The sequence below is a fragment of the Centruroides sculpturatus genome, unplaced genomic scaffold (genome assembly GCF_000671375.1).
Source record: "Centruroides sculpturatus isolate CEXI.00-Female unplaced genomic scaffold, Cexi_2.0 scaffold143, whole genome shotgun sequence".
NCBI classification, from domain to species: domain Eukaryota; kingdom Metazoa; phylum Arthropoda; class Arachnida; order Scorpiones; family Buthidae; genus Centruroides; species Centruroides sculpturatus.
In genome coordinates, this window is record NW_019384447.1 from 810351 (window position 1) to 823222 (window position 12872).

Sequence of the window (12872 nt, forward strand, 5' to 3'; positions counted from 1 at the left end):
TGTTTGAAAGGTTTTCTTCCATAAAATTAATCGATTCTAGACTAATTCGACTCAACATTTCCAAAATACGTATAATTTTTTGGGAATAATCCATATAAACTATGCTATAAACAAAAAATTGTAGGATTACTTACCGAGCGTGCACCGTTCGACGACGCCATTGCTTAAGCTTGTTTTCGTCGTGGAGCTTGTCATCGAATGACGCTCGCGTGCTTCCTGATAAATTATTTTTTTTGCGAAAAATTTGCTGAACTTTGGAGACATCATTAATATAAATATAATTTTCATGGACGTTAAATAATAAATGGTTTTTAGTAGGTTCGCTGCTCGTTTAAACTCAACGGTTTGAACAATATCCGCTATTGGTCTAGATTCAACCAATCCTGTCACAACATAAGTCGGCGATGACGTTTTACCGAATTACACGAGTTTTTTAGCATGTTTGTACGAATACTGTCGCAATTTTTTCGCTGTGATATAGGAATCCGAACTATAGGAGCCCGTGTTATAGAGGGTCGACTGTATATTCGTTGAATATTTTTGATCATTTTTGTGACAAGTGATTACAATCATCATTATTATTTTGCATGCTTCATATATCGCTTTACTTGCATATTTTATTATTCTGACTGCGTAAAATAGAAAATTAATGTCTGTGAGCAATTAAGGCTGATTGTAACCACTTTGGTTACTCAGGCGATTAAGCAGATGGCATTAAAAATGTAATATTGTTACTGGGGGAAGATTCTTTTCTAAAAATTCTCGGAAACGGAAGTAAATTGGTTCTATCTACTTCCGTTTCTGGGAATATTTGGAAAAGAGTTTTTCCATAGAAAAAGTATTACATTTTTAACGCTATGACGCTGGAGTTTGCGTGCATAACCAAAGAGGTTACACTCAACTTAAAATAAAAAAATAAATGAATAAATATCAATAATTAATTGTTCGCATAAAACAATAATCGTACATTAATATTAATAAATTTTATTGGTGTTTTGCTATTATTGGGTTGCAATTTTTAATTGCTGAGTTGTACTGTAAATTCCCACTTTCGTCCATCTGTCCTTTGTTAATCTCGAGAATGCAATTAGATAATTAAAAATCCGAACTAGGTATAAAGGCTTAGGGGTCAGAGATCCCGATTAACTATATATCAACTTCCGATCACGCGATTCCCATTTAAAATGGTTACCTTATTATATAGAGCGATAAATTTGACATAGAATAGATCCTTACGATAAACTGAGATCAGTAATATATCATTCGACCTTGTAAGGTGTACAATATTCACGTGCTCTAATATTGTCTGATAAAAGTCACGTGAAAAATAATATCATCAGAAAGAAAAAGTAATTACAGTTTCATATTCAACGTCAAAAGTTATATTTATTTAAATTAAAATATGATTAAAAATTTGCAGCCTGGCATTTAGACGATGTCACAATAAATATTAAAAATTGAAATTACTTAAAGTTTTCGTTGATTTACAGAGGCGACTTTCTCAAATTTATAAAGCTCCGAGATCTCTTCATACAGTAAATATTCTGTAATTTTTTTCTATTTCAAAACTCCACTTTTTGAAGTTGTTTCGTGGAACAAATAATATTCGAAAAGCGTGAGAGAGGCGAATTAAATTTCTGGACTGATAGGGAAATGGAACAACTACAAATAAATCTCTTGAATGGTAAGAAATTTCTGTAAATGTCATTTGTTATTTTGTTTACATAAGTCCTTCGTGGATAAAATATATTAAAAATTTAAGCATTGATACTTAGTATAATAATGACTTTTCTTTTGAGAGCTTCTGCATATTACGCTATTATTTATTTATGACGATTGCTATTAAATATAATTATTAAAATTATTGATTATCTTTAATGAATTTATTTCTAGCATAATTAATTTTTTAAATAAAATAAAAGTGTCATCTCTGAAAGATATGAATTTAGATTTGTAATTAAAATATTAATTTTTTATGATTTAGGTATCAACATCCTTAATTAACCAATATCTCTTGTATATCAACATCTATCAGTTTAATTATCCCTCAGGTAACAAAATTATTAAAAAAATAGTAATTTGGGAATTTCATATTTGATATCCTCTTATAGTAATTTGAAACAGAAATGGTATCAATTATATTTATTAATATCAAAATTGATTAATTTCATTATTGGTTACCGTTCCAAAACAAGTTTGTGAAATTAAAAATTCAAATTTACAAAAATATAAATCCAAGAAGAATAAATAGTTTTATGTAGTAAACAGAAAAAGGCTGAATTGCTTTATCAATGCAGATCTTTTACAAAGAGAAAAATGAGAAAAGCTTTCCGCGCCATATTTAATCTAATTATTAAGTAATTTGTTCAACTGTTATTTATAAAACAAAAATAGGTTGACCACCAATCATCCGACACCTATTTAAAATCTGGACAGAATTTCGGGACGATCAACGTATTCACTAAATGGCCACAGATGAAATTGAGTGTAGTGTGTTTTCACTTGGATTGTATACATTACAATTGTTGTGACCCCTCTATTTTGTGCGATTTTTTGCTCTTATATTATATAAATATGTTTATTTTGATGCAGACCAACATCAACTGTAAGTATTGTATCATCCCTGACATCATGAGGCTTAATCGTGAGAACGCTTTTCATTGGCTGAAAAAGTCTAATGCAGCAATGTATCCGATGATTCTATCAACCATTAGAATATAAATTCGTGCGAAGACGGTGCGCTTTTGTAAGCAAAACGGAAAGTTTTCGACAGTTAGCATCATGCAAAAAATTTGGAACTGTTGATTTGAATGCTGAAGGTTTATCCTCCCGTGAAATAGCGCAGATTGCACTAACATCAATCAACAATTGAGCGTTTGTTATACAGGAGATGTAAAAATATAGTAACATTTAAAGGAAAGCTTAATCAGGAGGTAAATATGCTATCAGGATAGAATGCTAAAACGTCTCAACCCTCCAGAACGTAGTGCAAGCTCTTCTCAACCAGGTTAAATCTAAAGAGCAGAATGGCTTAAAGTAAGTGCATCGTGTAACATCGCCTGGGCAGCATGAGTTTAAAAGCCATGTAAAAAGTCATTACTGACTAGTAAAAGGTACAGAAGTGGTTTATCTGGACTAAACAATCAACTGATTTGAAAGTTGATGTAAGGGATACTATTACGTTTTCGAATTAACCCAAATTTTACTTGCAAAGAGCTGATGTAGAAAAAAAGTTAGGTGTAGTAATGGCGAATCCTACAATAGAGATTAGCTACTTAAAGCAGACAATAAACCTTCCGATAATTCAATGTGAAAATACATATTCAGCAGATTAAGCTTTATAAATTTGTCTGTAAATGTAGTGTTCAGAAAATTCTTATCTATCAAGCTAAAATTCCAACAATCAAGAAACTATTTTGTAATACAAAATCTTGCATTTTCACTCTACCGCATGTCAGGGCGTAAAGATGGTGAGTAAAATATATGTGCCTTTCTTGACAAGTTGTTAGTATTATCGTCACTTAAAATGATACACAAACTCTTGCTTGGTTAAAAAACAATTCCGACACGTGACCCAGATCAAATGCTATGTCTTGATCTCGACTCTGTTGAGAACTATTGACATATTATAAGTACAAAAATTTCAAAGAAGAAACTTGAAAATAAACTGAAACTGCAGAAGTATATTAAAAGTTTAGTATCACGAGCTTGGTAGAGAATACTTAAAGAAACTCGTCTACTCTAAGCTAGAGAGCTGCAAAGCTCAAATATGTTTCTTTGCATATCTCTTTAACGCTATTTGGATTATATCATAGATAATGCAATTTCCATGCTCAGTACTATAGAAGTCATAACAGAATTGTAGGAAGGGAAAAGATTGTCCGGCTCATAAACGAAGAATGGTTGCCATAATTATGACCATAATCTATTTTCATTATAAAGATTTAACTTTTAATTCTTACCTAGTTATTTCAACTTTTCTAATTTCTAAATCTCCCTGTATAAAGGTTTATGTGTTGCTGAGAGTGAGAGAAAGCAATATCTTAGGGATAACACTTTATCCTACGGAAAAGTCTATTGGTTTGTTCCGATAGTTTGTTCTAATTTCAAAGTCACGCTACCGGGTAATTTAAACTAGAATTGTATTCGTAACGTTGTTAGCATAAAGTGGTCCGAACCTGTTCCTAAAACTTTGTTTGATTAGGATTAAATATAAGAAAAGAGCAAGTGTCAGCAATATCAAACGTAAATCACCAATCGGTACTTAATATATGCTTAAATCAAGATTTTAGAAGTTCATAACGCTTTAGTAACATAGAACAAATATAATTAATGATCCAGTATATACGTTTTGAGTTATCACGAGTATTATGTGATTTTGGTTTGATCTGGAAAAACTGTTAATCCTGCAAAGCTTTAGAACCAAGGATGACAGAAAATCGAAGGGAAAAAAAGTTTATTTCTCTTAATAGGACTTTTTCCAACAAACGTTATCACTAAGTAGAGTTCATTTATTGGATGAGACTTTAAGTTATTTATACAGATTACACAAGTGACTTTCTAGTAGGAAAAAAATCTAGTAGTGAGAATATGTCAGATAATTCCTAATTTATTTAATTTCTATGATTTTATTTATTCTCATTTATAATATTTGTATTTTATTTAACCAGTTAAGCAATATGTATTAGTTGTATAATAAAACTATCCAAAATCCAATAACATAATTCTAAATTTAATTTTTAATAACAGTGGAAATATACCTGTTTATTAATTACTGTTTTAATGTTATCTTACTGTCAATTTGTAATCCTTGCTTCTGTATTCATAATCAAGAATTAGAGTCAGGAATTAGTCAATTACTTTAGGAAGTAAGTAAATTCTTATTGCTTACCTTCTGACTAACTTGTTACTATTTTAAAACAATAATTGAGACATTACACATATAATCATATTTATGAGATTGATCTAATTTACATAAATAACAACAAATTTGCATCTACAGGGTGTCCAAAAAGTTTCCATACATACAAAGGTAAAATATTAACTTTATTCACAAGACATTAGAATGTCTGCGTTAAGATTTCTATCAGTGGATTAATGGAGTAAGGCAAGGAACTAAACACATGGGTGATATGAAAATGGGGTAACTTCTAGCAGGACTTCCTATGTGGAAACTGGATTCTGTTTAAGTGTAAGACAAGTTAGACACATGAAGAAAACCCTAAACACAGCATGGTGACCAGCCCATTGGTCAGGCACGAACCAATAACAAACTACCAGTGTTCAATGGTTTTATTTATTCGGCCATTGGTGGGCTTGATTTGTGTCGCTGTGTGGACACTTTTGGGACACCCTGTACAATATTATAAATAAGTTTTATCTCTACACTCAAAATACAAAAAGACTAAAAGTTTTTACAGGAAACTAATTTTCAGAACATTGAAAAATCTATTTAAAGTCGAGTTTCGAATCTAAAAATATTCCAAAAATTATAAAATAATTATACGCTAAAGAACATTCAAATTATTTTCGAAGCTAAGTTATTATTTTCAATTAAAAATAAATACATATTTGTTTTTAATAACTGGAAATTATTTAAGAAAAAAATTGAAATATTAAATGTAAAATGCATTTTTAGTATTTAATTTATTTCACTTGGTTATATCGAGGAAAGTTACTGAAATTTAAAAAAAAATATTATATGTGTAAATACAAAACTAATATTAGAAAATTCCAATACAAGTTAGCGAATAAAAAAATAAATAATCGTTAAACGAAATTTTATCTGCTAACTTTCAATTCGAATTTTACTTTCCACTAAATTTCTTTTTTACAATTGCAATGGAAGAAAGCAATCTTTCTCAGCTTTAATATTTCTTATTTCGCTCGTAATTTAAGATATCCACCTTTTTCTTGGATTCTGTCAAGGGAAAAAAGAATATTTTTCCTTTAAAATAGAAGAATATTACTAGGTGATGTTTGGGTAAACAAGACCATTCAAGTTATTATCAACTCATTTAAGTTTTAAATGAATTAATGACTTCAGAAACTGAGCCAAACTAATAAAAACATATTAATAACTTCTCTATGAAAATTAAAGCGTTGGAGAAAAATAAATATGAAGAAAAATATAAGTTAATATTCTAACACTTTTACTATCCCCGAAGCTAATTCTGAATCTCTCGATCAAACATAATGAAAATCTAAAAGTTCGAAAGAAAGTTTTACAGTTACGTCAGTTTGACAAGAAGTAAACATGCAAATTAAAATATCTTTAAAAACTAAAATTAATTATTTAATATTAATAAAACCATTTGTTTGTAAATATATTATAAACTAGCAATTATTTTATTGTAACATCGGCATAATACTGGGCTGCAATTTTTAATCACATTTTTAATTAATTAAATAAATATTAATTAATACCTTTAATATATAACCTATAGGTTATTCTTTCTATACTTTCTAACCTTAGGTTAAGTCATAAATCACAGTATAATCAAAACTACTGAAATTTCCCGGACTATTTTTATGTCATTAAACAAATAATTAAGTAAAAATTGATATTACATTTTCTTCTAATCAAATCTCATTTCACAATACCAATTGAAAAATTCCTACTATAATTAAATGGTCGAAAAATGATTTTTTATTGCATATTTTTTAAAAATTTTATGTGATATTGCATTGAATTGTATTTACTTTTTAAATAAAATATAAAACTTAAAAAGTTTAAAAGAAGTGAAATCATTTCATTAATTTNAAGTTACGTCAGTTTGACAAGAAGTAAACATGCAAATTAAAATATCTTTAAAAACTAAAATTAATTATTTAATATTAATAAAACCATTTGTTTGTAAATTAAAACAGAAGATGGCGCCACTTACTTCCGTAAATTCTACATTTATGGGATCACCCACAATGCTTCCATCACTCTGACGATAGCCCGCGTATTGTATTAATTGACTATTCCAAATGCGATAATCATGCTTCCCGTCTGTTCTTTGAGGGAAAATGGTGATTGCTGATCTAAAAAATACAAATATAATATTTAATTTTTTATTCAAACAACTCTACATTAAGTACTTTATAAACTTTTATACCTTATGTTTCCTTTATTAGTAGCATATCTTATATGAGTGCATATTGCTTCATACATGTCTCTTGCAGTGACTGTGTATCTGGCATCGAATACCTAAATAAATAATGACTAATTCCTTATATAAATACGTTTCATTAGAAAATTTGTCGAATTGTTGCTGTTGTAAATATTCTGGGAGCAAAACCATTTTAAAAAATACATTATTTTGGATATTTTTCATAACTTATTACTTGTAGAAGTTCATTTCAAATACTGAATAAATACATCTATCAAGTTTTAGTTTGTTGTGCTGGAAATATCTAGAACAAGCATTAAATTTATATGCATTTATCATTCAATCATAAAAGCCTAATACCTAATTTCTTTGTAACTTTATGAATTTTCACTATTCTGTATCGCTTGTGTTAAATATTACAAATTATTTGGGAAGATTTCGAGATTTATAAATTGATAGTTTCCTTTGATAAATGAAGTTGTTATTATCTGGATCGAAAACGAAATATGAATAAACTTAATCTCTTATACGAGAAATAATAGGCACATTTCTCGAATGAATATACAGTAAATTAGCTTTGTTTCTATTATAAATCTTTGATATTTTTAAGAAATAAAATTCCTATATATTATAAATAAAGAATGTAAACATTTGACGCGATTTTATTCTAAATTTAATTAGTTTACTTTATTGATGTTTACACAAATTTCTTAGAAGTTTATATTTTTCATAGAATATAAAATATACAACTCGATATTTGATAAAATGTTTTTCTTTATACATTATTTCCTTAAGAAATATTTCAAACACTCGCTTATCTTTAATATCTGCTGATTATTTACATTATTTTTTCATTACTGTATTATCGGATGTTAAATATAGGCTAACTTTAATGAGATTCTTTGTAATTAGTCTATCGTTTTAAATAAATTTATTTGAAATCTGTTTATTATATCTAAGTGAGTATACAAGTGTTACGTAGGCTATAAATCTTATTTTTATTATTGACTGACTTGCATTATTTACCAACCAATTTTACGTAACGCACAATAAGCAACGTTACGTAAAACAACGAACCAACCTACAAACGTTATCTTTATAAATTCCAAGAAGGAGATATCTCAATGCTTATCTATTATTTAAGTAATAAATTTAACTGAATAAACTAAAATAAAAAATATATATATTAGAAAATAACATTCTTTATACGACAGAAAATTATTTCGCTTATTAAATTTTCTTGTTCTTAAAAATCTTTTCACATTCCAGAATTTTAATTACTTCGGAGATAAAATTTTCTATCTTTAATTTGATTAATCGCGACATATAATGATTAATATTGGATTAAACTGGATTAAATACTAATCTCCATTCGTCATCAATCACATTATGATTAATATTCAGGAGCAATGAATTTTCTATAATTATAAACTTTTTGTTATATAATAATTTAGAAACTTAACAGAAAGGAGGGAAAAAAATCATTCCGGAAATCTTAATTTTAATCTCCGGTAATTATGTAGATCTCGATTAAATGTTGTAACTACTTTTGATTGATCTCGAACTAGATAAATCACGATCGCTCCATTGTTCCTAAACATCTATTATTTGAACTTTTTTCTTTTTTTTTTAGCGATAATAAATCTCTGCGTAATTGTTATTAATTTATTTACAAGTAATTTTTATACTTTATTCCTTTTAATTATTCTTAATCAATATTTTAACGTATTTATTAACAATTCGTATGCATTAATTAATTAAATACCTGTAATTTCGACCATTGAATTCGACCGATACATCTTGGAGCATTTCTCCAAGCTAATTTAGCACCATAAACTAATTCAGTTTCTTTTAGCTCGTATGTTCCTCTCTCCGATATTTCAGCTACGACTTCCGAAAGTCTTTGCTTGTGATGAGTCGAATTATATCTGTAAAAAAGTCAAACAGATAACAAAATTAATAACAAATTAAATAGATCTTATTTCTTCATTAAAACTTTATTATCTCCACCTGTTTTAGAGGATAAAATATTCTCTAGTGAACTAAAATTAGATTAAAAACTGTCCCCATAGTCTAAATTTTAGTTTATTTTAAAGTAGAATACGATTTTTTATAACCTGATAATACTTAGAAGTTACGTAAAAATACATAAATTTAGACGAGTGGAGAGATGTTGTATTTATGAATAGGGGTCTAAATCGGAAATATTTTGTTTCTACAATTCAATTATCATATAAACTATTTGGCATTTTATTATTATTCCTCTAAAGCATGTTACTTGTATACAGTTTCAATCTAGTTTCTAGAAAATATGCGGGAAAACGCTTTAAATTGAGAAAACTTTCAGAATGCTGACGATTTCACAAATAAAAATATTTAAATTCCTTTCGTTATTATGAGTTAAAGATACTCGAAGTATCTTACCTCTTAATACTGAGATAGTATTGATCAAAGAATGCTTTAGCTTGTTCGATTACTTCTTCTTTACACCTTGCAGTACCTGGCGGTCTTTTAGAAGGTGTGCTCATTAATGATCCAGCACAAACCGAACTTGTACACTGAACAGGCTGGAAAAATTTTTTTAAATAAATTAAATTTTTATATATTTAAGTAAATTAAAATATTTATTTAAATATCATGTTCTAAATATTTTTATTTTACATTATTTTAAAAAAATATTACTTGAGAATTATTTTATTCTTGACAAAATAAGTGAAAAATTAAACTTTTTAACGAATAAAATTCAATTTTAAGGATATAAAAATTTATATTAATGACATTGTTAACATTCAGAAACAGTTATTGAATATCGTTATTAATTAAAATTGATCGTGTATTAATTGATATAATTAATTAACTTATTATTTTAATGTTTAGAATTTTTTTTCTAATTGACATAAAAATAATCTATTATTATAATTAAACTTTTATAATAACAGATTATTTTTGGATGAGTAACTTTAAATTTCACTTTAAATAGAAAAATAACTCATTAATTATCAATGTTAATTATTTATTTAATAATAATTTATTTAAGAATTGATTCAAAAACTAGAATTTTTTTAGTTCATTAAATGAAATTCCCTACTTGAACTTAACTAATTTACATTATATTATTAATTGTAATTCATCGTTATCGTCACAATTCATCTCTTTTAAGGCCACTTAATCTTATAGAAATTGATATTACAGCATTGATTTAATCGATTGATAGATATGAATCATTATCAATCAATAACATTGATTATTGATCAGGTACATTGAAGTATTTACAGTTAAGACCTATTGAACATTTAATGATTAAATATATAGATTGATTAAACAGTAAAGAACATAACATAATTATCATTACTTGATTAAGATGGTAAAATAAATTAGAATCATTATTGTACAACATAAAATAGTATTATATGACGTGATTCGTAATTGTGCTGGAGGCAGCTGCATGGAATGAGTATTTCAGCTTCAATGTCTATAAAATATATCAGAATAACTTTTACGAAATATCACAGTCGATATTTATGGCACTTTTTGATCTACAAAATAGTCTTACAACATATTAAAATATGTGATTTACAATTAAATAATAGAAAACCCTATAATTATTTTCAAATTTAGTTACGGAAAACTGGTCTAAGCTTTACTTTTTAATTATAATGAGATTCTATAGTAAATAACTAAAAAGTTGTCTTATAGTTTGAACAGTTTCTTCTTGTTTTCGGTTAATGCTGCAAAATTCTATCGGATTAAACCCCGCAAGCACAAGATAAGTAATTTAAAAAAGAAGATAACCATTGTTTTAGAAGAGAAAAACTTAATACTTTTTGAGCTTTATTTACGCTAATTATTCAAACTTTTTTTATATATATTTAAAGAGTTTATATAAACTTTAAAATGTCACCAAGACTATTCTATCTAAAGTTTGTAGATCTAAAGAAAATACTTTTTTTATGTGACTGATTTGCTAATCATTAGCAATACGGCTCGCAAACAATGCTTACACGACACTTCCATTAGTTTTGGAGGTAAAAAAGGGACCGATAACACTCTTATCTTCGGAAGTTTCTTTATTGTAATGTTTAATCTCAAGATATAGGTTGTTAAGTCAACAATATTGGACATATTTCGTCAACGTGACGTTAAAGTTTCTGCAACAAGTAAAAAAAAAAAAAATGTCATTTTTATAGCGTTTTCTTTTTTACATTTTTGTAAATTTTCGCCAAAAATTTCTAATCGAATTTTGCGCCTTAAATGAGAGAAACAGAGGATAAGTGCAGTAAATTATAGTCGCAAACTAAAATATCGTCTACTTATCCAAAATAGTAAACTGTCAAAATGTCATAACTGCATAAATTAACAAGTCAAATGACTTGATATTTATCAGATTCTATTTGCTGCTATAAATTAACACCAGACTCTATAGGCGCAGAATATTTATGAAATTCAGTCGACCAAGTTTTAATGTCGGATAATTAATTTCCTAAAAAGAAAATGTGTTTTTTTTTCTTCCTTTTTGCTAATGGATTATTGCAAAATTTAATGCCGATTTTAACACCTGCAAGCGATAGATTTCTATTGCTTAACTGTACTGTACATTAACTTAATGTTTCGATTTTCAAGGTTATCTTCTCACACTTCAAAGGATCTCGCTTCATTTCTCTTTGAATAATAGACATTGTTGTAAATTTATGGTTTACCTGTCTTAGTGTCTTACAAGTTAGTGGTAATTCAATGAGCAACTTAATTCCATACAGTCGCCTAAGAGTAACATTCATTCTTATAAAAGAAGAACTTCATGTAAGTGTCACTCACTTAACATTTTTAATATATCAATAATAAAAGGTTCTACAACAGAAGAAAACTTCATTCTTTTTAATTATCTCAAAATATATTTGTATAATAAATATTCGATATTATTCAAATTATCTATTTAATGTAAATAAAATTTAAAGAAATTATGTAAGTTTTCTGTTTATAATTATAAAGATACGAATTAATAAATTTAGATAAAGGGAATAATTTATTTGAAACTATAAACGAAAGGCATTAAGTTTTCTTTTTCACATAATCGATAGAAATTGGGAGCATTTCGCGGAAACATTTCTATAATGCTGGAAGATTCAAAATAAAAGCATCCGGTCATTTGACGTGTTTTTATTTCGAACTTCTTCAAAGAAAATTGATATACACGATAATTAATGCTACTTAATGCGATATAAACAGGGGAATACATCTTCCACGCGCTTTAATTATTTAAAATATACGCAATGTAAATAGATAGCACGAATTCTTCAAAAATTTAATTCTTGGATATATTTTGAGTTTATTTCTGAGTTTTTTCTTAGTTTTATTTCGTTTACCAATCGAATGTCAAAATTTCGATCAATATAATTCTTCCACATCCGGAAATCGTTGGCGACAACTTCAAGATGTGCCTAATGGTTCTAATGACTCTCATTTTCCTTTAAATCCCATTTCTTGAATTTTAACTTTGCATTTTGCCTAAAAATCGACAGTGGCTTATGGAAACCAGCGCCTATCTTCATAGGCTAAAATGAATGATATATTTGCTATAATCTTTATAAAAATAATTCATGGTATAATGATTAGTTAGTGTGGAAATCATTGGTTTGTTTAGAGTTTTAACAAATATTATCTTTGATAAGTACTGTACTTCTTATTGAAGTGTAGCCTATAATATACAAATATTCATTATTTTTTAATGCATAGAGTATAAATGATAAATACTAACACATTATATCTCGACATAAAACT

The 12872-nt window shown here is 27.4% G+C and overlaps 1 protein-coding gene across 2 annotated transcripts in view; it reads right to left on the minus strand.

Moving 5' to 3' along the window:
- The window catches only part of LOC111620432 (nitric oxide synthase, salivary gland-like), a 53717-nt gene that overhangs the window by 16631 nt on the left and 24214 nt on the right, over window positions 1-12872 (minus strand). For both annotated transcript variants that reach the window (XM_023362354.1, XM_023362355.1), the window contains exons 3-6: window positions 9522-9664; window positions 8863-9025; window positions 7104-7195; window positions 6888-7029 (exon numbers count right to left, since the gene is read on the minus strand). In XM_023362354.1, coding sequence (XP_023218122.1) covers window positions 6888-7029; window positions 7104-7195; window positions 8863-9025; window positions 9522-9664 — 540 coding nt within the window. The remainder of the gene's footprint in view (window positions 1-6887; window positions 7030-7103; window positions 7196-8862; window positions 9026-9521; window positions 9665-12872) is intronic.